Below are 24,839 nucleotides of genomic sequence, written 5' to 3' on the forward strand. Positions count from 1 at the left end.
ATTTTGAACCAAGGTAGCAGCGTCCCGTGATCTTCAAGCTTGATTCTCAATAATTTTGTGATTCCAAGCGCTTTTGGGTGTTTGGTAAAGGGAACCTTCCTTAGAAGACGTAATCCAGGGCGGGGACTATCGCTTACCATGCATATGTTAGTCATCCACGCCCTTGCGACTGACATGCACCACTTCCATAAATAAGATGCTTCCGTTCGAAGCCAGAAAAAGCTACATCAAACTGAAAATTGACGGTTGTATCCACCGCTCCAGACTGCTGTAAACTAGCGTAACCGCACTCAAGACAACACCAACCAACCGGCCAACCAACCAACGCGAACCACTATGAAAGCCCTCATACTCGCCGCGGAGGACCGAACAGCGTATATCGGCGACATACCTCGACCAGAGCCTGCTGCGAACGAACTACTCATTCGTGTCAAGGCGGTTGCGCTCAATCCCATTGACCCACTATATGTCGCGCATCCGCTGGGTGATTCTGGACGGACGGTTGGGAGCGATTTCGCAGGTACCATAATCCAAACTGGCGGTGATGTACCCACGGAAGCCGATCTCGGCGTTGGAAACGAGGTTGCTGGTTTTCTCCAAGGTGCTTGCAGTGTCAACGAACGACCGGGTGCCTTTGCAGAATTTGTTGTGGTCCCATGGGATCTAGTATGGAAGGTACCCAAGTCGGTGACTCTGGAGCAGGCTGCGGGTGTAAGTCTTGTAGCCCTTACGTCTGCCCAAGCGATATGGTACCGGCTAGGAATGGAAGCGCCGTTTGCGTATGATCGCGAGCAAGTTTTCCAAGAGCACCCAGAGTGGAAATCCGCCGCACCGAGCCGATGGGACGAAGCCGATGTAATCAACGTTTTCGTCTATGGTGCATCTACATCAGTCGCATTGTTTGCGGCGCAGATGATACGGCTCAGTGCGAAATCGAGCGGCAAAGCTATCAAGCTGTACGGCGCAGCTAGCGAGGCTCGGTGGAAGCTTCTCAAAGCAGAGCCATACGGGTATGACGCTCTCGTTGACTACCAAGACCCTGACTGGCCAGAGCAAATCAGAGGGTTTACTGGCAGCATTGGGATACACTATGCATTCGACTGTATTTCTGAAGCTAGTTCCGTCGAGCGTACCTGTTCGACCCTCGCACGCGATGGGAAGATAGCCATCGTCCGATCTCGTGAAGGTGGAGCTTGGAAGCCGCACAACATCTCTGTCGAACCCATTTATGGTGCGGTGTGGGAGGCACTGGGCGAAGAGGTTCAGTACCAAGGCTTTACTGTACGACGATCACCGGCTGCTCGTGGGTTCGCAGTAGCATTTTACGCGTGGCTCGGCGAATCCATAGCTTCCGAGCTGAGTCCAAACCCGATCAGGTTGATGCCAGGCGGCTTGGGAAGCGTAGTTCATGATGGCTTCCAGTTGCTTGGTGCAGGTGGTATGGAAGAAAGACGAACCGTTCGCGCTGAACCGTGGATGCGGCCTGTCAGTGCCGAGAAGATTGTTTATAATATCTGAAATCGTGTCAACCTGCCAGACTCCTATAGTTAGCAGCTGCGATACCAAAAGAACCTTGCTCTCGTAAATTAGCATTTCTATGAACCCCCCTCAGATCTGAAGCGAAGTCGCGTCGTACTCCATCCCTCCAAGATGATAAGCTAAGTCGCGTAGGAGAACACAGCCACGCTGTCAGTAAGGGGTGACAACGCGTCTAGATAATTGATCCGTATCTCTAAAATGGCGTATGGCTATCCAGTTAGTCTCTACGAGTGATGCAGATGGATGAAGACTGGGAGAGTAGTTGAGCTGTTCACAGTGGGAGTTTGTGAGGCGGTGATGGCGTCATTGTCTCCTACGCGAGAGGCTGGGCACAGCACCCCATGGCCCCTTCTTCTGCTTCTTCGCTCCATCGACACATCGCACGGCGCGGCATCTTGAGATACATTTAGCTCCCGTTCAACGACTCCAGATCTACGGGGCGCAGCTTCACAAATCCTTTGACCACATGGCTGCATCGGGCAGCACGTTTCACGTGGGGGCGCATCGAAGGAGCACCCTTGCCATGCGACGCTTTGTTTGCGTGGATTGGGCGGCGGCCCACAGCACTGCCTCTGTGTTTAGATGATGGTTTGCTGCAAACGTGTCTATGAAGCTTCATTGTGCTTCTAGTCGTTCTCACATATCTGTTCATTCTGATCCTATCATCACCGTCTATCGACTAAGACACCAAACCTCACACCATGATACCACAACATGACTGTCCGATGGGGGGGCGTGTTCTACATGTGCAATGGTTTCCGTGGTTGCTGTACTATAGATCCATGCATGCCAGGTAGTACTTGTCCTGCCGACAAGGACCGAACTCCAGGGCGATGTTCGTTCACACAGCATGTTACATGATAATTCAAGCTGACGATATACAGCCTCAGAACCATCTCTCGTTCCAATCACATCAATTTCGAAGGCCACGCCCACCACGACAGGGTCTCCATCAAGGTCTACAACAGCATCACCACCATCTCTCGATTCAGACATCACATTCAGCTTAGCAGAGCCATCTTACAAGACTGTCACACAGAGTGCCTTGACCACAGCAACACCATCTGGTGACGCACCAGAAATGACAAGCCATGTACATTCGCCTGTAGCAGTTATCGTTGGTGCGGTGCTGGGTACTACGGTCTTTTGTGTATTGCTGATCTCTATGTTGCTATATCTAAGGAAGAGAAGGCATACCAAGATATACAAAGCGCCGGATTATCCGTCTCCATTGGTTGGCAGCGACATGACACCGCAATTAACGAGTGAGTCGATACATTGAGTTCCAATCACTATGCACGATACTAACATCAGTTTAGACAAAGCATCTTCGCAGTTTCAGCAAAAGATAGCCGCACTTTGCAGAGCAGAGTCAATAACAGAACAAGATGATCTCGCACAACTAGACAGTCGAGAGATAGGTCGGGACAAACATCGCTGTAACGGCTCTGTCGGGAATCTCGCTGAGCTTCCTGCTGAGCCACTGCCGTGGCCAGGTAACTCTTCGCACGGTTAGACCATACGTACACTATGGCAATAGTGAGATGTAGCTTCCCGGTTCTGTATGTAAAAACGGTGCGTATCAACAATCACCGGAGACGCGGGTGGTCAAGCCAGACACCAGAGGTCATGGCCGGAGTTTAGAATGGCTAACCCCAGCGTTATCTTCCAGAGAAGAGACCACATAATAGCCCCTCCGGTTCATCTAAAGTCGCATCGCTCGGGTAGCGGAGAAGCCAAATACTGGTTGTTGGAGTACATAGTTTGAGGAGAGATAATGCAAATGCCGCTTCAGCACAACATGTGCTGAGCGATGACAAGAAAATCTCGTGTTTACTTTTCCAATACTCACATCACGAGTCGTAAGCACCATGGTGTTATGTTTACTAGTAATCCTTTCCAGTTGCATATACCGCAGCCGACCAATCATAGAAGACGAGCCCCGCTGACGTCACAGTTGGGCACCTACGATCTCATACCTTTTCGTCACTCGCGCATACCTAAGTCTGCGCCAACTTTACCGTTCCTTTTCCATCAAGAGATTCAACAGAGCTCGCCTCGATATATTCCCATCACCATGTCCGAAGACGCTGCGCCGCCTGCAGCACCGTCAACACAAGCAGCACCTGCCTCGATACCCCGCTATTTTCGAAATGATGCGCCTCTGGCACGACGAGATCCTCACAAGCAACTATTAGCGTCATTGGACCGACTGATCACGGACTATCCTCCACATCATGTTCCTCCAGGTGGTGGCCTATATTATGGACCGATATCAGTAGCCTACCTCTTTTATGCCTTGCACAACATATATCCTGACCTTACACTGGATGAATATCCCTTGAACACATGGTCTGCGGCTTACATTGAACAAGCACAAGCCCATATCAAGGAATTCCCAGCGCCATCTCCCAAGAAATGCGGCATTTCCAACGACATCATGTCCCTGCTTGCGCTGTACGCCGTGACTGCGCAAGACCCAGACACGGTGAAAGAGCTCTGCGATCATGCTGCCGTCATGCTTGAGGACGAAACCTCCAACGAATGGCTGTTTGGTCGTGCTGGCTATCTGTATCTCCTTCGCCTCGTACGCGGAGCTTTTGCCCATAACAAGGACGTTATCGAACTCATTGAGGACACAGCCGATGAGGTCATCGAGAACATTATGCAAAGCCCGCGACCCTGGAAATGGCATGGGAAGGCATACGTTGGTGCCGTGCATGGCGCGATCGGTATCATTACACAGATCGTGCTTACTGACCCTTCATGGGCGTCTAAGCTGGAAGCGGAATTGGGTGCCTTACTCAGCTATCAGTACGAGAGCGGCAACTTCCCATCGTCTCTGCCGCCAGGCCGTGACAAGCTCGTACAAGTCTGTCATGGAGCGCCTGGTGTAGTCACTTCTCTTCTCTCGATTCGAAAATATTTCCCAGGCCTTCACGAACGTATTGACAGAGTTATCGCCAAGGCCAGGGAGTGCATCTGGGAGAGAGGCCTCTTGACCAAGGAGCCCTGTATCTGTCACGGAATCACTGGAAATGCTCTTGCTTTGGACGGCAAGCAATTTGAGCACTTCCTGACTTATACCACAGGCCACGAAATTAAGTCAATGGCAAAAGATGGTATGTTGGAGAAGTCGGACGATCCATCTGCACTATGGTGTGGCGAGGCAGGTCGTGCCTGGGCGTGGGCGGTCGCAGACAAGGATTTGGACAAGAGACTTCTTGGTTACAACGATATCTGAAGACTTGGAAGACTAGCGCCAGTGAATTGAATGGCACTTTGATGATACACACGACGTCATGAGCGAGACGACTGAAGAGCTATTGTGGCGTTCCGCGCAGGCGACCCGATTCGAGATACCGGCATAGGGATACGCAACGCAGTCAGCTACGGCTAGCTGCACGAATGACCTTTACTAGCGTCTTTTTAAGAGCCTCTAAAATCAGCAATCAACTAATTCTGGCTTGTTGCAACGTTTCACTGTCATATGTGCGAACCACTCTATGGTGGCTCCAATGAGCAGATGCCTTAGAGCAAGTGTTGGGCAGGTCGACCGCCCGTCAAACCTTGACCAGCACGAAGTATGAACAGCAAACTTAGAAGTTGCAGAAACTGTCATTGTTCGAATTGTTCTAATGGGATCGTATTAAATACCCTCCGTTACCTGGACACGTAGCCGCGCGCGATACACGCAACATACTACGTATCTCCCCACGCGTCGTGCAACATTGATTGCAGCAATCCGCGGATGTAACTGACCACCAATTCTTAGGCCTAAGATATTAACGTCTGGTTAGTAGCAAATATATCAGGCTGTATTTATGTGGTCCCGGTGTGGCGTTGACAGCCAACACGGTATACTATCGCTGCAGTCGAAAGTCTGTCAGTTCACTTGTGGTAATGCATCCGATCGTAACACACAAGGGCTATCTACGGGAATATCGAACTTGCACAGCTCCGTACTCCTGGGATATAATTCAATGAAACCGAATACGGGAGCTACAAAGCCGTGGCCGGACAGAAGCACACGATCTCACCACTTCAGCACTGCCCCTAACTCGTACTTTCTGCATCGACGTCTCTTCGTCTTTGAGCTTACACTCGCTCGTTCTCAATCTGTTCCCCAGCGCATTAACAGGCATGTTAGTCTCCTCGCAGTCATCGACGCGGTCTCCCTAACCACTTCCTCATACATGCTAATAAGGAGGCTAGAACCACAACTCACACCTCGTGCTGTTAGCCTGTTGCTAAGTAGCCTGTTGCTAAATTGCGGATTCCAAAACATTCCTTTCAACACCAGCTCATAATTGATATTCTGTGTGCTTTTCGCAAGTCTCCATCATAAGGTAAGTGTATCGCGTGTTGTCCAGCAGATTTTTGGTTCAGGGCACAATATCGCTATCACACCTGTCGTCATCAAAGCGACAACACCAAGAGCCAATACCAACACCTTGTTGTTGGCCGTGCTTTTAGATGTCGCATCGGAGATCCGATGCGTTTCTCTGCTACGCTGTCCTTTATTCTTTGATTTCTGACTTCCACGTCGCCTGCATCAAGACTAGGAGTTATAGTTATGATCATCATTCACTCTTCACCCACATGACCCTTATTCGTGGCTAGTCTGTACCTTATCACGCAGGGACTGCAAGCCATGATGTTCAAATATCACACTGTTTTCCTCTGACCGGCTCTCCGCAGATAACACATTCAATCAATTATACAGTCACTCACCATGTTTGTCCCGCGGCCATTTAGATGCTTTCTATTCTGGCTCGTAATCGCATATGTCACGTGTACGCCTTTTCCGACGCAGAAGAGCAGCCATGCGATCCGACAATCTGAGGTGGGGGTGGTCACTGGAGTGAAAACGCGAGATGGAAGCGGTAAGAGGCATCGAAGCTCCGTGACCAGGAATCACCGCTGATCATTGATAGGAAACGCTCATATTCGCCGTGAGGTCAGGGATCTGATGAACAACTTTCCAGACCAATGGAGTCTTTACGTATTGGCGCTTCAAAAGCTCCATAAAACTCCGCAAAATAACCCCAACTCGTTCTACGGTCTCGCATGTAAGTATGGTCTCCAAAAAGCGTAATCTACAGCTTGCTGAGTTCGTTCCTTAGCGATACACGGCAGACCTTACGAGGTTTGGGGAGATGCGAAAGGAATCCCATCCAAGGTTGGTAAAGCAGGCTACTGTCCACATGGTAATGAGTTGTTCCTGGGCTGGCACCGCCCATACCTTGCGCTTTTCGAAGTGAGTGTTCTATCCCCAGAACCGCCACGTTTTCTGCAAGAGTTGGATAAGACAAAGACTAAACAAGCGCAGCAAGTACTATCTGAACATGTTCTCAATATCGCTCGAAAAGCACCCGCTGATCAAATGGAACGATATCTCACCGCAGCCAACGAGTTTCGCATACCATACTGGGACTGGGCTCAGGGCACTACCGCTGGCCCTGTTCCAGATATCTTTACAGCTCCCTACTTGACGATCATCGATACAGACCGCACGCCAGTTGTGATTTCAAACCCGCTATATTCATACACGTTCGATCCTGTACCCGAAGGATTCGACATGAAGGTGAGCTAAAACCTAAGGCAAGAGATCGAAAGTTTACACTATCTGACTATATCTGCAGTGGCGCCAAATGAGCACAACGATACGATGGCCTGAGAACGACAGCCCTAATGCGACGTCACAGCAATCCAAGTTTGTAGATGCCTTTAGAGCCCAGTCCATCAACTTGATAGTTCAAGTGGGAGTCGCCTTCCGATCCAGCACTTTCTCACGGTTCTCAAGTATACTAGAAGACCCACATGGTTGGATGCACGGTGTGATTGGTGGCGGCTATACCGCCAAAGAACCTTGGGCTGGTCACATGTGGCCACTAGAATACTCATCTTACGAACCTCTCTTCATGTTGCATCATGCGTAAGTTTGCTCCATTTCGGAAATGGTGTCCGGCTAACCTCGTCTATTAGCAACGTCGACCGATTGCTTGCGTTATACCAAGGAGCATACCCTGATAGATGGATGCAACCGTCCAATATAGGTCCACATGGCAATGTATATCTCGAGGATTACCAGACTGTCAGTGCAGACACGGAACTTGTGCCGTTCAAGAAAGCACCCGGTCAGTTCCTCACTTTCAACGACTGTCGCAACACTTCGATTTTTGGTTATGCGTATCCGGAAACACAGCGTTGGAACTTTGCATCGGACGAAGCGTATCAGAGAAGCGTTGCAGCGACCATCACGAACCTTTATGGCGGACGTACACGCGCACAAGCTCAAGTCCAAGTTACCGCCCAACATATGACGGCTTTCGGACAAGCACTATTGGATAACAACAACACGTACACAGAATGGACTATCGAAACGCAAGCTACTGCTTCCAGGCTGCCCCCGACGTTTATGGTAAGCTTTTCGCTGATCGGTATTTTCCAGTCCGATCCTATAATCGACTTGGGAAGTTGGATGATGCTGATGCCCGAGCGCGACGATGTGCGCACAATGGACGTTCAATCAAAGTCAGAGAACAAGATGAACGGAACAACGAGTATAACAACCTATCTCGTTGATCGAGTCAATGCCAATGAGTTGTCCAGCCTGGATCCGAATGACGTGGTACCGTACTTGAGCTCCTACCTCACATGGAACGTCCACGATGTAAGTTTGTAGACCTTCGAGATTATGAGCGACACTGACTTTTTCAGGAACGTGGTGATCGCATTCCGTTTCCCGACGCCGAGACACTGAAAGTAGAAGTCTTCGGCACGCCCGCGCGCCTACCAGGCGACCCCAATGCGCCGATTGAGTACAGCGAAGGTGACGCCATACCTTACCCAGAAATCACGGCAGGCAGAACGGGTCGTGTGAGTAAGAACCCGCCAGGTATGATGCCTCCCTAAATGTCACTGGAAAATGGTGTCTTCGAAGCACGTGCTACGTAGTGGATTTGGTCTCACGTACAAGTACATAATTCAAGTCTTCTCGCCTTGTCTAAGAGCAAAACGTCAAAGGTTCACCTTGCAGTGGCTTTCTCTTCAGCTTATCAATCAAATTTTACCTTTCTTCGTGTTGCGCCATATCATGTTGCATTGACATACGGAAGGTACAAAGCTCTTCGGCAGTAGCACGCCCCGGACATATGTGCGGCCAGGAGCTTAGCCCCACTTATTGGATATGTACCCCACACATGACGTCTGATTCGCTGAGCTTAACTGCTAGGCCTCACAACCATGAACTCTACATGAGCTTGCCTTACATCTCCTACATGCTCAATCCCTCAGATAACATCATTTTCTTTTCTTAGAGTGACTGACTTCGTTGAACAAGATGAATGTACCAGCTCTCCGCACCTCCCAAGGACTTTGCACCTCATTGCGATCGCCCCGCCTCAATACGACTCACAGCCGGATACATTTCCGTAGTGTATCAACTTTGACTTATCCATTTAACCCACGGCACACAGTACGCAAACCTTACCATCGAAATCCTTCCCACACAAACCAATATCACGCCTCTCCCAAGATGTCCAGCCCCGAATCTGCAAAGAAAGACTGGTCAGCAACCCAATATCTCAAGTTCAATAATGAACGCACCCGCGCTGTCTACGATTTGGTCGCCCAGATCCAACCCCATATCGCCGGGCCAAAGCCACGTATCTACGACTTAGGCTGTGGTCCAGGAAACAGCACAAAGGTTCTTCTCGATGCCTTCCCTTCTGCACGCATCACGGGCATGGATAGTTCACCCGACATGCTTGAAAAAGCCAACGCCGAGTTCTCCGACAAAGAAGCCGTGAACTTCATACCCGGAGATCTAGCAACGTTTCAAGCAGATGAAAAGCCAGATCTACTCTTCAGCAACGCAGTCTTCCACTGGCTCCGCTCCCCAGAACGCATACCCACTCTCGTGCGATTATTCGAGTCTTTGGAAAGAGGAAGCGTCATAGCGATACAAGTACCAGACAACTATTACGAACCCTCCCATCGCTCTATGCGCGAAGTCGCATCCCAAACTCAGAAGCCTTGGTCTTCTTCTTTCTCCTCGACCGTCATCGGCGACCTGGCAGATACCACGCGCCCTGATCTCGATCCTATAGAGCCACCGTCAGCATTCTATAATGCGCTCATCCCATATGCAAGTCACGTGAACATTTGGAGGACGAATTATATGCATGTGTTGAAGGATGCGGGGGCGATTGTGGAATGGGTCAAAGGAACAGGTTTGCAACCCTATCTGAATCTAATTAAGACTCAAGATGAGAAACAGGAATTTTTGGAAGAGTATGAGAGAAAATTGAAGAGCGAGTATCCTGCGTTGGAGGACGGGAACGTGCTACTGGGTTATCCGAGGTTGTTTGTTGTTGCTGTGAAGAAGTAGATTTCTATAGAGTAGTGGATGATGGGAGAGCACGAAGCGGTTTGTATCGAACGCCATGATAGCTCAATATACATACACGATAAACGTTGTTATGGAAGTATTCCCACGTAGTCTCTTTATCTTTGCCACAAATTCGACCGCCTATCAAGTCTCGTCTCGATGTCAGATGTGATAAGTTTCGAGTCCGAGACAATCATGATCCAATCCCCCTTCAGAGACGATGTTTCGTGCAGATCCGACAGGTCATCAAGCCACAACCCTGGCAGCCGTTGGCCCATCTGTCCACAAAGCCACAGCGATTACATGTCGTATCGTGCCCGTCACTACGATGATACAGCTCGGACTTATGGACGTGGCTCCGGTTATTCTTTTTTTTGTTTCGTTGCCTCTTTCTACGGCCATTGTCTTTGTGCTTGCTGGTGGGCTGAACTGCAGGTTGAGCCGGAACTTGAGGCTGAGGCTGAGCTGCGCGTACGGTTGGCTGAGCAGGAAGAAGATTCGGGTGGGCCACAGGGACGGGTGGAACAGCATTGGCAAGGTTCACAGCATCTTGAGGGGCGTCGTTTGCGGGAATAGGACGATCAACGATTCTACGCTCATCCCAGAGTGGACATTTGCACGTTCGCCACCTGGCTAGACATGTATAGCAGAACTCGTATTGGCAGCGGCACCTTGAACTATCAGCTTGATCCCTCTCACCAACGTAGCACCTACTTGATGTGGAAGCAGCCTCGCTCAAGCTCAACCATCTCTTTGCACTTTGGGCACGTCTGCCAACGCTTGGCTTTGGCAACGCCCATGAGCTTTTTGACATCCTTATCCTCTGGACAGAGACCATCATGTCGCTCGTTTTTGCACGTAACACACGTCTTCTGAGCACACTCTGCGCACGTAGCTGTGTCTGCTACAATACTGGCAGGTCTGATCCAGTTCGAGCATGTCTTGTTGCTGCAATATGTGCGATCCACCATCTCTAACTCTTCTCTCTTAGCCACGAATCTAGAAAAGACTGCTGAGGGTAAGAATGGAATGCAATTGAAGATCGGTATGATCTTGGAACAGCATCGGGGTGGGAAGTGCGAAGTATCTGTTATAGAGCACTCGAAGAGGCGAGTGAGACATTCGCGGCAGTATGCATGCGCCTCAACATCGCCGTCGTTCCTGCATGGGAGCTGAAGCATATTGCACGTCGCGTGTATGTCCAGGCAAGAAGAGCAAGTTGCTGACAAGGTTCCTGTCTGTGCAGTCCCATCATGGCCACTGAGCAAAGACTCATTTGTCGGATTATCAAGTTTCGCTCGTTTTGTTCTTCCATCTTCGTTTTCCCTGAATATTGCCGGATCAAGAGAAACAGTGCGCTTTTTTGACGTAGTCGTACGAATGTTCGGTGTGATGGAGTTATCGTCTTCGTCCTTTGCATCATCGACACGCGCACGCTTAAAGCTGTTCGGTCCAAGATCGGGCTTCAAATCATCCTCGGCAAGACGCTTTTTGCCAGATAAGAGCCCGTTCTTCGAAGGTTTCGTTTGCATGCTAGTGAGATCAGAGTGGAGGTCCTTGTCTGCGAGAGTCTTATCATTGACGGGCTCAGACTTCTGGTCAGCCACGTTCTTGTACATAGCGTACGCGTGTTGGACTGCAGGGCGCTGAGGTACGGGCTTGCCGGAAAGTCTGCAAGCTAAATCATGGTCGCCTCGATCGTGTTAGCACGGCTTGGTGTTGCATGGTTAAGCCGTGTGTACTTACGTTCAGCTTGCTGCTCCTCGCCCAAGAGCTTCTTATACGCCTCTCGACTCGAGTTTTCTTCTTGAACAATGTTGCGAGCGAAGGCCTGGCCGCGAAGATTGTTCCACTTCCTCAGAAGCTCATCGCCAAGCGCCGCAAATGCGACTCGTTCGCTGTTGACGGCACCGTTTTTGTCAGTTTTAGGCAAGGTCTTCAGAATAGCGTCTACGTCGTCGAGCTGGAGCTTCAATACAACCTGGGCAGTCGCAGAATCCATCTTGGAGTGATGGACAATGCTGCAACAGGTGAGCACGTTTGTGGCAGGTAAGGGGAGGCGTCGCCTCAAGGCACTCAACAACACGTGCTGTTGCGAGACGATGCACTTTGGACGTGAGCAGTAACAATTACGACGTGTATGCAGAAAGAGCAAAGAAAGAACCGTTGACCGAAGTGAGGGTTTGTCGCAGGCGATGAGGGATGAGTCTTGCAAAGGTGGGCCGAGATTGTGGTGTCTGCCAAGCATGATGGAGATGAGGAAGGCGCGTCCCTCGTAATCAAAACAACGGGGAGGTGAAGGATGAGGTGAAGAGAGGGGATAGAATCATCAGATACCTACATGAGGCCTTGAAGCATCTACCAAAGGCAGGCAACAGAAGCCTTTGAAGACTACATCGGGCGACTTCCATACATTATCCACACCTGCGTACTCGGCCTCTACAGTAGTAGTTTATATGCCTCACATGCAGCTTCGCCGTCAAAGCCTACCCGTCCCCAACTGAGGTACTCTTAGCGCTTTCCACCGTTTTCCTCTACAGGCATTCCCACGCGCGTGTTCGCGCCACCGTAAACAATGCCAAGATCGTATATGGCACATGTGATTACCCAGAAACGCCCATATCAATGCTGCAAAAAATGTCCCTCCAGTGTGCATCAAGCAGCACATGATGCTACAATGCAGTCAAACAGTCGTCAGACTTATGTTAAGCCAATGCGTGAAGATGACTGGCCAGTCTAGATGTCATAACGTAGACTCCGGCCAGGGGTATAGAATAGAATCACCGCTCATTGAATGCTTTTCGCTCAAGCCATGAAAACGGTGCATGCAATCAACGCCATGTACTCCGGTACAGTCCCAAAAAGAGAGTTGTCGTGTCTCATCCAGCGCCCGCGGTGCCAATCTGTGTGTGTTTTTGGAAGCCAGGCGAGCGATAGCTGTGCCGATGAGGAGATGCAGTGCGATGGCCGTCAGGCGAACCTTGAGTGTTCTGGGCGAATGCAGGGTTAGGTGCACTCCGGTCATATCCTGGGGTGGGGCTGTGCTGATTGCTGCCGGAAGGCATTGGTTGACCTGCGCCTGCGCCTGCGCCCGGGACCTGACGGACTGACGCCTCACCAGCCTGTGCCGAGGGGTTGTTGTCTGCTGTCGTAATCTGAGGCGCATTACGCTGGTCTTTCCTAGAAGCAGTGCCAGTTTGGTCCCTAGGCGACGGCGTAGGTGCCGACAGAGGATTCTTTCCCCGCTGCTCCCATTGTCGCATGATTTCTTTTGCGCTCATGTCGGACACTTCGTCGCTGAGTAGTTCCATGATTTCGGGGGGTACCTGGCTGCGTTAGAGTTGGACAAGGACAGAACGACGATGCAACATACCTCTGAGAACTCATCGTTGTTCTCGATGAGATCGAACACGACCTTGACAGCACCCTGATCCACGCTCTTTACTTCTTTGTCATTGCTCTCACGTAGGATGTTCGGAGCCATCACAGTGGCGATATTCCACGTGTCCATCTTGTTGCCCGTTTCTTCGTCTACGGTGTGGAAAGACGACACCCAGTTCAGGAAGCAGAACAAAACCTCCATGGTGTCGCGATGGGCCTTGGGCAGTAGGCAAAGCACTAGATGCAGTACTTTCTTTCTTTGCGCTTCGTCCTCAATGTCTGCTTCTGTTAGTCAAACATCGTGAGCGCAATCAAGAGAAACTTACCATTAGCTACCATGAACAGCCTGTAAAGCTTCAATGTCAATACCGGCTCAGGCATCAATCGAAGGAAGCGCTTCAAGAGGTTGGCGAGAATGACTGGGTTCTTAGTGTTGAGGTCGACCTTTTGAACACCATTGGCATCGATTTCCTCCTCAAGCTCGCGCAGAGCCTTGAGGTTACCGTTCTTCCTGAACACACCCTCAATGGACATATCCATACTTCTCATCGCGGTAATACAATCCTGAAGCAAAGCTGGAACCTTGAGAGCGCCCGGTCCTACACCTTCCGTGCACTCATCGCCATATTTTTCGACGAGGTACTCGAGCGATTGTCTGAAGGTTGCTTTGTCGGAAACCGGCTTCTCGACTCCTGTAACGCCCTTCTTCGGTTTGCTTTTGTCGGCCTTGAACGCTTTGCCGAACCCAATTTTGCCCCAGAAGTTGTTTTTCTTCGATTCGATGAGATCTAGAAGATCGCCTTGGTTGTACTGGTTGTCGTCGAGCAAAAGTCCAAGCTGAAGCACCGCAAGACCCTTCAGCTTGAAGTACTCAAGCGGCGAAAGTTCTGAAAAGTAGGTTCGCGAGCGGCCTTCTGATATCTGTTGGAGTTCCTGACCCCCAGAGAAATCACGACGATGGCCGTTCTGTAGCCTCGGCTGGTCATCCCGTCCTAGTAGTGCGCTTCCGCCGGCACGGAATGCATTCGGACGCTGCTCTCGTTGCTGTTCCAAAGCGGCCATACGTGCGATATCATCCAGGGCAAGAGAGTTTACGGCGAGTGTTACAGCGTCGGCCTCGTTCGTAATTTCGCGTTCCTGGACGATTTGCATGCCTCCTGGAAGCTGTCCGTCTCCACCAGAACCGAGACCCTCCGGACCGTCAATGATTCGCGATTGGCGCGCACGTTTCATGGTATTGGAAAGATGCTTGTCAAGTCGCGTTGATCTTAGGCGCTTGATATCAGACATGGATTGCTCATACGCGGCATTGTTGCTGTTTTGACTATCTGTCGCTGATGTCCCTCCATACGACTTGGAGCGATTGTCGGGTCGTAAGTGAGGTGGATCATCCCCAAGGCGATGTCCTTGTGTGGAATCATAGCCTGTCAGGTTAGGATCATCTACAAGTCATTAGTGGGACGAATGTAATTTCGGAAGCGGCTCCAGAAATCTGAGTCGAGGTGTCAAGATGAGTGGTGACAGTGTGATCTATAGGAGAGTTCTTCTTACCTGAAGTGTGTGGCAGTGCGCCACTGGATCGCAAAGTCGCCATGAGGCGCGCATGCGCTACGTTCAGTAGATGTACATATTGACGCAGTTTGGTGACTTGCTCGAAACCATTCTCAGCGTCTGGCTGCGCTGCAGCACATGCTGGACAGAAAATACTTCGCTTGGATTTACTCCAATAGGCATTTTGAGTGTTATGGCGCAGGTCAGCATTGCACCCACGGCACACCATACAGCTGTAGTTGTACGACATGTTGTTTAGATGTAAACACTTGTCTTCGACCTGTGCATCGCAAATGGGACATGCGTCGGCCCATCTTGGGACAAGCCGGGCGGACTCAGCGGCCTGGTCCCTTTGGGCCTCATCTTCCAACCGTGCATCGAGTGAGTTGACTTGGGTAAGGAAGTTGGTCAAACCGGTCGAGCTCCGGGTTTCGCGCTCTAATTTTAGAGAACCCTGCAGACATATGCGAATGAGGAGCTTTAGGTAGTGGGCCAAACCAGTGACCAGTGACAACAGTTCTTGGGTCACGCCCAGTCGTCGAACGCCGGTACCTTGGGACTGGGTAAGAAGCGCAAAGAAGGCTACCACTTTCTTACAGAGTAGCTTCGATTCGCGGGAGTAGGTCAGTCCCTTGGGCGTCCTGACGATTAACTGCGCGTCGAGCGCATCTGCAGCCGCAAAAAGCAGTTCGACGTGCACGATGAACTTCTTAGCTGCCATGACACCGTCAACGTAAGCTCCGTTACTGACATGGAGCAGCATGTCGGAGATGCACGTCGCGGACTTTTCCTCGAAAGCCGACAGGGTCTTCCAGATCCAATTGACTTTAGCTTCGATCTCTTCCTCCTGTTGGCGCACACTCTCGCGCACCTCGTCGGTCGCGTCGCCATCGGCATCTTGCAACCGCTCGATGACTGGTTGGCCTGTGGAATGTAGCCTGACATTCCAGTATTTGTGAATCATATAGCATTCCGGATGCCAATGCTGATTCTGCCCATTTCGGAAGATTTCAACGAATTGTTTCAAAATCGATGTCTGACAGCCGTTGCACCGTTGAGCGAACTTGGTGGAGTAGTGGTAGTGACAGTAGACGCTTCCCTCGTGCTCGTAGTAGCTGTCGGATGCGCCGAACACTGTGGGACATACGGAGCAGGTAAAGTGCTCAATGTGGTATTTGCGGTCGAGCGCTGTGATGTATGAGCCACGCAGGGCTTGCCCACATTCGAAGCAAAGGAGGTCGAGCCGTCGAAAATAGTCTGTCTCGCAGAGGGGGTACTGCCCGGGGGGCTTGTCAGGAACGGGGAAGAACTTGGATGCAACAATTTTGCCGCAGTCCTAGACGCAGGTCAGCAAGATGATCAATAAAGCTACATGGAGAAATCAAGCGCTCAAGAATATTGGAAGCAGTCCACCCTGAACAGCAATGCGCCAAGTCCAGCCACTGCAGGGCACAAAGACACGCAAGCGCCCAATTCCTCCATTCCAAGAAACAACATGGGTGTCTTACGTGACAGGTAAAGCATTCCAGATGGTACGTATCGCCCAAAGCCCGCACAAACTGTCCAGTCAGTCCTTCTCCGCACTTGCCACAGATCTTGCCGCTACGCTTTGGTTTCGGGGCGGCCTGGTTTTGCTCCCCAGGGTCGGTCGACGATCGCGGGGGATAGTTGGTGCGGTCATAGGGCGCAAGACTGTTGGACGAGGATGCGGCCTCGTCGGTGGCTCGCCTCGAGAGGCCACCATTGCGCGGGTCGTAGGCAGTGTACTGTGACTGGGCGCCCTGATTATCCATCGGAGGCGGTCCCTCCGCCGGTGTTCCCATGTCCAATTACGCCAGCTTCGGTAGTCGTGCTCTGTGATGCAGGGTACGTGACAGGTTCGTGTGGGAGCCGAGGTGCGAGGGGCGCGTGACAGAGAGGCGAGGGTGTGTACAGAGGGCCTGAGGGCAGGTATCGCGGTATGGTGTACGGTGTCGTGCAGGCGGTGCTGGCGACGAGAGGGGTGTCGAGTCGCGGGTGGATCTATCCGGGCAGGTGGCCAAGGGTCGAAGGGCGGCGGCGGTGCGTTGGCGAGCGCGCTCTGTGTCTGGATGCGCAGCTGCTGGCTCGGTCGGGTGTGGTGGATGTAAGGGATGCTATGTACAATGGGCGCAAAAGCAACTCGTTCGGCATGCGGCCGCCGCGGAGGAGGGAGGCGTGGTGGTGAATTAGGCCCGACGTGCTATGGGGGGCATAGGACGAGGACCCTGAGCGGTGGATGAAACGCGGTCAGGGCGGGTAGGGCAAGTAGAGGGATTGAACGACAACGAACATGCAACTCGAAGAAGCGCAACCACTGTGTGCTTGGCGGAAGATTCACAGGAGGCGTCGTGTGGTGTGAGGCTGGTGGTTGTTCCTGTGTCACTGCGGCTGTGGTCAATGTTCGAGGAGTGGACGCATGTCGGTGAACGGGCTAAGCCGCTTTGGTGAAAAGCTGATTGCGATGCACATGAGCATGCCCGGCAGCAGCATCGACCCCTTGAGCTTAGTTTAGCCTTGAAGAAAGCCGGCATTAGATGGCATGTTATGCACCTGTTCTGTCCTCGGCTGCGTATACAGCTAGCCATACGCGATACGCACGCAGCCTTCACAAAATGCACTACGTCGTCTGCACGCACACACGCACACACGAGTTATTTCCCACAGCATCCTCGGCACATGGCAGGCTATTCCTTGAGCATTAGGCACCCGATGGAAGTCAGCGGGGAAGGCTGTTCAAGCCGCCTGTTTCAAGGTTCATGGCTGACATGCTAGCGTCCTTGGGCCTTGGCGTTCGAGATCTCGACAGTCGCGACTTCCACCCAGTCCAGCCTGTTGCTCGCGACTGCAAGGTACGCCCGTCGCTACTGCCAGAACCGTCCCTCACCCTCACGCATACGCCAGCTTCGTCGCTTTCACTAGCAGGACCGAGCTCACTCACCACCCGGGCCGCCATAACCCGTTGCATCCAAAACAAAGACCTCTAAACCACTCACCCCAACCGCGTCATACCACTCACTGCCGACCTTCACCATGGAAGGAGAGTCGGAAAATGCGCCGACCCAGAGGCAGGAGCCGCCTGTGTTTAAGGCCCCAAGGCTAGTCTCTCGCCCAAAGCCCCCGGTGCAGCAAGAGGAGGAGATGGGCTCTGAGATCAAGCTGGGCGATTTTGAAGATGTCCATGCGCTGTCCGTCTCCGAAGCGCGCGCCGTCGTCACAGCCGTCCACGAGGCACGAAAGAAGAAGGACCCCGAGAACAATCCGCTGCGCGACAGGATATACAACGACAGCATGTGAGTCGTTGCGCACAAGCTGCAGGGTCAAAGGCCGGTGCTGACTGCAGCAGAACCATCACGCAGTTTCTCGATTACCTCGACAACTTCGCCCGATACAAGGAAGAAGACAGTCTGCACTCCATTGCTGCCCTCTTCGATGCCCACCCCGAGATCTCCGTTGTCGAGAAGGCGCTGCTGGGTAATACATGAGCCAGAAGAGAGGAAGCGCTGTACTGACAACAGTGTTAGGAACGCTGACTCCGGATACCGCCGAGGAAGCCACCACGCTCATTCCCTCGCTGAACATGGACGAGGAAGAGCTCCAGTTGATTCTGGACGAGCTGAACAAAATGCGTGAGTTGGAAAAGATTAACAAGATGGTTACAGGCCTTTGAAGCTGACTTCTCGGACAGAGGATCGCCTTCGATAGTACCCCAATGGGACTTTGGATCACTACCTGGACCGTTTGGATGATACGGTGAAAGCGACCTGCGACCGCACTCAGATTGGTACACCTTTGCCCGCGGATGACTTTGTCTAAATTGCTCTACTCCCACCTCGACGAAGCACAACAAGCATGCTGGTTCGGGAAACATCGGCATTTGATCTGAAACCTTGTTCGGCTTGGCTTCGCAGCAAAAGTCTGGAGTTGCTTTGAAAAGGCAAGTATGGAACACTACCACTAGACTGTTGGGTCTGATCGAAATCGGTCGGCGAACACTTGCAACACTTGTCATGACGCATTGTTTTGCTACTTGTGGGTATTCATAATATTACAAGCGTTCCATCCGTCGTGGAAGGACAAGAATGTTTCTGCACGCACTGTACGTTCTCACTTGTCTACGCGAATTCTGTGCTGCTAGTGAAACAAACGTGATTGCAACTCCATTGATGTAATTGTGCAGGTTCTAGCAAACTCCCCTGTGAATACAGAAGCCCGCCCCTGTGACTTGAGGGCAGGCGTGTTTTGTGCGCCATGTAAGATCCCTACTACTAAATTAAAGACCAGATATTGCAGCATCTTGAAGCTTGGTGCCTATATCTCTACCACCTTTCAACAGCACAGAACATTTTGTCGTCACCGTTCACTTTTATCATCACCACCACAAGTACCGAACTTCTTCAACCATCACATAAACCAAATCAACCTCGCAACAGTCCAACATGCCAGGCTTTACTTCCTTTCTGCTCGGTCACGGTCGCTTCTCTGCCGCTGTCCAGGACTCTACACCACCTGAATCCGACAACGAGCTCGAAACCGAAGCCTCCAGGAAGCGTCGTTTGCAACAAGAGCTTAGGCGCGCTCGTCAGGTATCTCGTATCTACAGTACCGTCCTAACACGCAAAGACACTGAACAGACTTTGGGGACGCTAAAGCAACTCGAATCTGATATTGATGCTCAGATCGAGAGCTTCCACGACATGGGTGTTGCGTCTCAGAAGAAGCGTAGAGAGATAGTTAACGAATTCACCACGCGTGGTCAGTTCGTCCTTCAAAATGGTATCAAGGTATTAGAGCGGTTTGGAAATGCTCAAGGGCCGGTGCAGGTTCTTCTTGAAGCGTTCACGGAATTGAATAAGGTAATGGTAGATGGGAGACGGGAGAACGGGATGGTAGATGTTCAGGGTGTACGGGATGTCGTGGCGGTGTATCAACGGCAAATCAAGAAGCCGCTGGGTGATGCAATCAAGGAACTTGGAAAGGCGCTCCGTAGAAAGGATGACTGGACCGATCTGGAGTAGGTGATCTGATGAGGATGGGACATCGGTACTGGTACATTGCTTCATCGCTGAGGTTTAATCACTAGCTTAAATGTCTACTTCCATGTCAAAGAAATCCATCGACGCCTATCTCATCCTCAGATCCCGCTCTCAATCTTCGCCAACAGTGTCTCGCTCTTCAAAGTGGGACAAACATTCTCGTCTCCTGCAAATTGTCAAAGAACATCCTGGTTCCTGTCATTCTTCGCCCCGTCTCTACTTTCGGTCGCTCAAATACCGGTCGTATTTCTCTCCTCTGTTCTTCCTGTCGCTTCTCTCTATCGCTAATCTCGGCCCTCCTTATTGACCCCCGATAAGGCACCGCAATTCGCGTGTCTGTCTTCTTCTTATGCACCCTGGTCTGATAATGCTTCGCCGAACGTTTTCCGTCACTGGCAAGCTTCCCCACGAAATCAGTGCCGCGCCCATACTCTTGCCATTCAGCATTCGCATGCGCCTCGCTCACCTCCTTAGGCGCATCTTTTTGGCTAAAAATGCGCGAATGGTATGTCTCTTCGAAAACGACATGTTTGTCCTTTGACTTTGGCTTGCCAAGGGAAGAGCCCTTGAGTGCCGATTTCAGGGACTTGGGGCAAATGCGACGGTTTCGCTTCATCGCCTCGTCAGACCAGAGTGCGTCGTCTAGCAAACTGCTGTTGAGGATTTGTTTGAAGCTACTGAGAATATCGAAGAGGATCGCATAGCTATCAGCTATCAGTGGCCAGTATCGCTCTGAGACGACTTTCCAGCCCAGGTCCAACCGTCCTGAGTGCTCAGCCCAGAGTGACCGCTGGCGCGCCATAATCCTTGCGAGTTCTTCGAGTTCTACCCTGAATGACCCTTTCGAGTGGTTATTGCGTAGGCGAAGGGTGAGGTTATCGAGTCGGTCGTAGATACGGTGGTGACGCTCTAGAATCGACTTCATGGCGCGGCGCGCATGATCGCTTCCTTTGGTCTTTGTGAAGGCTTCCATCTCTTCTTTCTGACGGGTCATAGAGCCTTCGAGCTCTTGGCAGGCTTGTATGAGGATTTGGACCTCATCGCGCGTTAGGTGCATGCCAATGATAAGCGCCTTGGGTGCTTTCTTCGTAAACCAAGACATAATTGGAGCCCAGATGAACGACGTGAAGAGTGTTGCGCAAGCTTTTACTGTGCGACTCAACCCGTTTGGTTCGCGCAGACGTGGAACCTTGGGTGGCCCTGAGATCTGAGCCAGTGAGAACGAAGGCATTGGGGTAACGGTTTGAGGCAGCGGAGGAGATTCGTCTCACGCATGACCCAAGCAATGCGGAATCACTTTCACTGCGTGCACAATGAGGCAATGGTGGTAGTACAGCACTGGCTTGACGCGCATCGTGAATCAACCTGTGTGGTGTAAGACATTACAAGAGGACTTGCGAAGAAGACGAGGATCTCCGAGACAGTGTAGGTTTGTGAAGCAAACGCCAGCGTCAGAAATCTCGGATCGTCTGGTAAGATTTGTGTTTGAGCAAGTCGATAGTAGAGTTGATGTGGTGGCTTGATTCGTGGATGGTATATGCTCGCCTAGATGACGTGACAACCCTAATACGCTCACATCTTCGCCCTGTCTCCATGATCGGCATTTACAAGAACATAACGATAACGCGCATGTCCCTCCTCCATGTCAACCACACTCTTATTCGCGTCCTTCATGTTGCGCTTTTGCACCCATGGCTTAACCCCCTTGTCAGCAGCGAATTTTAACATCTCCTCTATCTCTTTGGGGCTGCCGATCTGGCTACCTCCAATCTTGCATCCTTTACCAATGAGACCAAATGCAGCGATTTGAGGGAGTTTGTCCTCGGGCGCGCCGACTTGTATGAAGGATCCACCCGTGCGAAGGAGGCGAAGGTATGACTCAAGAGGCATGTCTGGAGAGGATACCGTACTAATGATAAGGTCTAGGGTCCGGCTATGATTGCGCGCCCACTTCTCGTCTTCAGACGTGGCAATATAGTCTGTTGCGCCCATGGCCTTTGCATCGTCGACTTTGTTCCTTCGTCGGCTTATCGCTACGACCTTTTCGCAGCCTAAAGCTTTCGCAAACAAGACGCCAAAATGTCCCAAGCCTCCTAGGCCTACAATTCCCACCTTTTTCCCAGGGCCTGCGCCGTTGTTCTTCAGCGGCGCATAGACTGTAATGCCGCCGCACATCATGGGCGCTGCATCTTCGCTCTTTATCCCAGCTGGTATCCTAATGGCGAAATGCGCTGGGACGCGAACATAGTCTGCATATCCACCCATGCTCCAGCTTCCATCCGGGTACTTGGCGTTGTATGTGCCAACCATCTTGGTACAATGCTGTTCGATGCCTGCGCTACATTCCTCGCAGTCGTCCTTCAAGCAACTGAAAGCTTGCGCGCCTACGCCAACCCTGTCGCCCAAGTTCAGGTTCTTCACTTTGTCTCCAACTCGCACAACATTTCCTACAATTTCGTGACCGACGCATACGGGATAGTGTGTCGCACCCCAGCCAGATCGCAGAGTGTGTATGTCGGTGCCGCAGATACCACAATGGGAGACTTTGATATCGATGTCTATGTCGTTGAACGGCTTGGGTTTGAAGGATGACCAGGTCATGTTGCCCTGCGCGGCATTCTTATCGTGGCCTAGCCAACCATGGAACTCGGAAGGGGAAGTCATCGCTGATATGCTGAGGCCTTCGGAACTTGAAAGCGAGGTAAGATTGGTCGAGCTATGTTAGGAGTGATGAAGCAACGCGTCGCACTGTCAGCTGCAAAGGCTGTAAAGATGGTATATGTCAAGCGTTGACTTGGAATCGCGTTGTGGCCAGGACCGAGGATGGCCGACGTCATGTTGTTTGGACAATGTTATCCGAGGCATCTCTGAACGCCAGATGAGGGGTCCATAATTCACCAGAGACAGCACCAACAACATCACAAAAGACTGCAGTGAATTGAGCATCGCGACATGAAATCATCGCAGGATGTTAGAGTGGTAAAGAAGTGTTGGTGTTATACGTGATGCTGGTAATCGTGAGTACTGAATGCCCAAATTGCCGCTAATGCGAAACCAACAGTCAGCACAGCACCGTAATGCATATGTATACCCAGGTATCGACAGGGCGTTGTTAATCACATAGCTGCATCAATCGCAATAACGATAGACCAGGGATTTGGGATGAGGCTAATAAAAGGTCATGCATGATATTGTTTGTTCGTATGACCGACAGAGAGCGTGGGTTGAAGGAAAGAGCATACCGAAGCTGTCCTCTGCTAAGCATCGACCTTTTTCATACCCTTTGTGAAAAGAGGACTTTGCCTCACGCGTTCCCAATCATGAAGCATCATTGTATTCGCCGTACCGTCTCTAACCTCTCCACCCCCACGCCTGATCATCTCCTCTTCAAATGCATCTATCGCAGCTTTTCTATCCTCTCCAGCTTGAATCTTAGTGATGGCTTCATGCAGCTTTCCAGCGTCCGTGACCGAGTGATTGAGGCCTTGCCCTCTTTGGTAGGTCATTGGATGGACAGCGTCGCCAACCATGGTAACTAAGCCGTGGTGGTTATCCCAACGATGGCCTTCCATTCCGGGGTCCCAGTCACTGAGCCCCAGATACCACACGGGGGTGCCATCTGGTGTCCACTCAAGCGCACTCCTCCACGGGTCGCAGAACTCTTTGGCGAATTCCTTCTGTTGTGCCAGTCGCTGAGCACCAGTCCAATTCTTGGTCGCCTCCTGCTCTTCCAAACTACTTTTCCACGAGATATAGTAGAAGAACGTCCAGGACGACGGATCATCTGCATCCGGTGCGTCATGCATGCCAAAGAAGGCGAAGTTGTTATTGGGATGCGCGCATGCTAGGTACAGCGGGTGAAAAGACCTCAAGAAGAGAGCTTGTTCCACGGTAAACTTACACTGAACAAAAGTGGCAGCATATGGTATGTGGTTGATGGCACCCAATTCGCGACCCAATAGGATCTGTCTGGTCGAAGAGCGAGCTCCATCGGCACCTACCAACATGCTTCCAGTTGCCGTTGTGCCATCGGTGAAATGTACTGTGACTGACTGATTGTCGTTTGCATATGAGACGTCTTGTAAGCGCTTGTCGAACTGTATGTCAAGGCCTTGCATTAACATGTCGCGCAACTTGCTCCTTCGTAGGCGGTAGAAAGGCCCGAAGGTAATGGCTGCGACCAGATCTCCGGTGTCGCCTCGCAGCCACTTCAGCGTATCCTGCTCCTTTGTGGGCACGTTCGGGTCGACGGAAACGCTCTGGATGCGATCCCACCAGCCGTCTGGCATGAGGCTTTTCAATGCTGGTGCGCCCCAATGAAGGCCCATGTTCCAGTCGCGCTCGCCATGCTTTGCGCCATTCTTCTCGAAGACGATACACGGAATATTCGCCTGGTTCTCCAATAAGGCTACTATCTACGTTACGTTACACAGACGAGTACGTACTTTGCGAAGGCCTTGAGCGAGTGCGAGTCCAGAGGTTCCTGCGAATGAGTGAGACCATGCGCAGGTATGCGGCGTACGCGTCGCTTACCAGAGCCAATTACGAGAATGGGCAACTGCGCCGCACGCGCTTCGCCGTCGGCAGTTGGTTTTTCCATAGCAAATAGCCAGAGATCAGCGATGTTTGGGTCATCTCTCAACCTGTTCTTCGCATTCTCTACAACTAAGTTCGAGTCTCCACAGTGGAAGGCCGCTCGGCCCACCCACCATCTTTAACTCACGCTGCGGCCCAGAACGGGCCGAATAGGACATGAACGGTGAGCTGAATGTCGCCCCATCACGTCGTTCACCACGACATTCAACCCATCTGATACGGGACGTATACACCTACATACAGCTTCTGGAGGTAGTTGTTATGTTTAATATCGACTTGCTGCCTCCTGAGCCCAAATTGTTCGTGCAACATCGGCAAAGAGA

The 24,839-nt window shown here is 51.5% G+C and overlaps 11 protein-coding genes across 11 annotated transcripts; 6 read left to right on the top strand and 5 right to left on the bottom strand.

The window, feature by feature from the left end:
• Positions 1-336: 336 nt before the first annotated feature.
• On the top strand, positions 337-1,518 carry J4E82_003834 (uncharacterized protein; the record flags this gene model as incomplete). The annotated part of the gene is made up of 1 exon (XM_051730117.1): positions 337-1,518. One exon carries the CDS (start codon positions 337-339, stop codon positions 1,516-1,518), a length of 1,182 nt encoding a protein of 393 aa, XP_051590085.1.
• Positions 1,519-3,069: 1,551 nt separating this feature from the next.
• Positions 3,070-4,783, top strand: J4E82_003835 (uncharacterized protein; the record flags this gene model as incomplete). The annotated part of the gene is made up of 2 exons (XM_051730118.1): positions 3,070-3,078; positions 3,497-4,783. The coding sequence occupies 2 exons, from the start codon at positions 3,070-3,072 to the stop codon at positions 4,781-4,783; spliced, it is 1,296 nt and encodes a 431-aa protein (XP_051590086.1).
• Positions 4,784-6,274: 1,491 nt separating this feature from the next.
• On the top strand, positions 6,275-8,457 carry J4E82_003836 (uncharacterized protein; the record flags this gene model as incomplete). Its single annotated transcript, XM_051730119.1, has 7 exons — positions 6,275-6,425; positions 6,477-6,611; positions 6,666-7,126; positions 7,185-7,477; positions 7,528-7,963; positions 7,994-8,215; positions 8,263-8,457. 7 exons carry the CDS (start codon positions 6,275-6,277, stop codon positions 8,455-8,457), a joined length of 1,893 nt encoding a protein of 630 aa, XP_051590087.1.
• Positions 8,458-9,079: 622 nt separating this feature from the next.
• On the top strand, positions 9,080-9,934 carry J4E82_003837 (uncharacterized protein; the record flags this gene model as incomplete). The annotated part of the gene is made up of 1 exon (XM_051730120.1): positions 9,080-9,934. The coding sequence occupies one exon, from the start codon at positions 9,080-9,082 to the stop codon at positions 9,932-9,934; it is 855 nt and encodes a 284-aa protein (XP_051590088.1).
• A 710-nt stretch (positions 9,935-10,644) lies between these two features.
• J4E82_003838 (uncharacterized protein) lies at positions 10,645-11,936 on the bottom strand (the record flags this gene model as incomplete). The annotated part of the gene is made up of 2 exons (XM_051730121.1): positions 10,645-11,627; positions 11,681-11,936. The coding sequence occupies 2 exons, from the start codon at positions 11,934-11,936 to the stop codon at positions 10,645-10,647; spliced, it is 1,239 nt and encodes a 412-aa protein (XP_051590089.1).
• An 877-nt stretch (positions 11,937-12,813) lies between these two features.
• Positions 12,814-16,689, bottom strand: J4E82_003839 (uncharacterized protein; the record flags this gene model as incomplete). Its single annotated transcript, XM_051730122.1, has 5 exons — positions 12,814-13,260; positions 13,308-13,594; positions 13,642-14,757; positions 14,867-16,202; positions 16,375-16,689. 5 exons carry the CDS (start codon positions 16,687-16,689, stop codon positions 12,814-12,816), a joined length of 3,501 nt encoding a protein of 1,166 aa, XP_051590090.1.
• Positions 16,690-17,917: 1,228 nt separating this feature from the next.
• J4E82_003840 (uncharacterized protein) lies at positions 17,918-18,554 on the top strand (the record flags this gene model as incomplete). Its single annotated transcript, XM_051730123.1, has 3 exons — positions 17,918-18,177; positions 18,231-18,358; positions 18,403-18,554. 3 exons carry the CDS (start codon positions 17,918-17,920, stop codon positions 18,552-18,554), a joined length of 540 nt encoding a protein of 179 aa, XP_051590091.1.
• Positions 18,555-19,323: 769 nt separating this feature from the next.
• J4E82_003841 (uncharacterized protein) lies at positions 19,324-19,902 on the top strand (the record flags this gene model as incomplete). Its single annotated transcript, XM_051730124.1, has 1 exon — positions 19,324-19,902. One exon carries the CDS (start codon positions 19,324-19,326, stop codon positions 19,900-19,902), a length of 579 nt encoding a protein of 192 aa, XP_051590092.1.
• A 157-nt stretch (positions 19,903-20,059) lies between these two features.
• On the bottom strand, positions 20,060-21,151 carry J4E82_003842 (uncharacterized protein; the record flags this gene model as incomplete). Its single annotated transcript, XM_051730125.1, has 1 exon — positions 20,060-21,151. One exon carries the CDS (start codon positions 21,149-21,151, stop codon positions 20,060-20,062), a length of 1,092 nt encoding a protein of 363 aa, XP_051590093.1.
• Positions 21,152-21,492: 341 nt separating this feature from the next.
• Positions 21,493-22,584, bottom strand: J4E82_003843 (uncharacterized protein; the record flags this gene model as incomplete). The annotated part of the gene is made up of 1 exon (XM_051730126.1): positions 21,493-22,584. One exon carries the CDS (start codon positions 22,582-22,584, stop codon positions 21,493-21,495), a length of 1,092 nt encoding a protein of 363 aa, XP_051590094.1.
• A 593-nt stretch (positions 22,585-23,177) lies between these two features.
• J4E82_003844 (uncharacterized protein) lies at positions 23,178-24,632 on the bottom strand (the record flags this gene model as incomplete). The annotated part of the gene is made up of 4 exons (XM_051730127.1): positions 23,178-24,311; positions 24,366-24,403; positions 24,454-24,579; positions 24,626-24,632. 4 exons carry the CDS (start codon positions 24,630-24,632, stop codon positions 23,178-23,180), a joined length of 1,305 nt encoding a protein of 434 aa, XP_051590095.1.
• Positions 24,633-24,839: the final 207 nt, after the last annotated feature.

This window comes from Alternaria postmessia (assembly GCF_024291825.1).
Source record: "Alternaria postmessia strain BMP 2775 chromosome Unknown scaffold_17, whole genome shotgun sequence".
Lineage (NCBI taxonomy): Eukaryota > Fungi > Ascomycota > Dothideomycetes > Pleosporales > Pleosporaceae > Alternaria > Alternaria postmessia.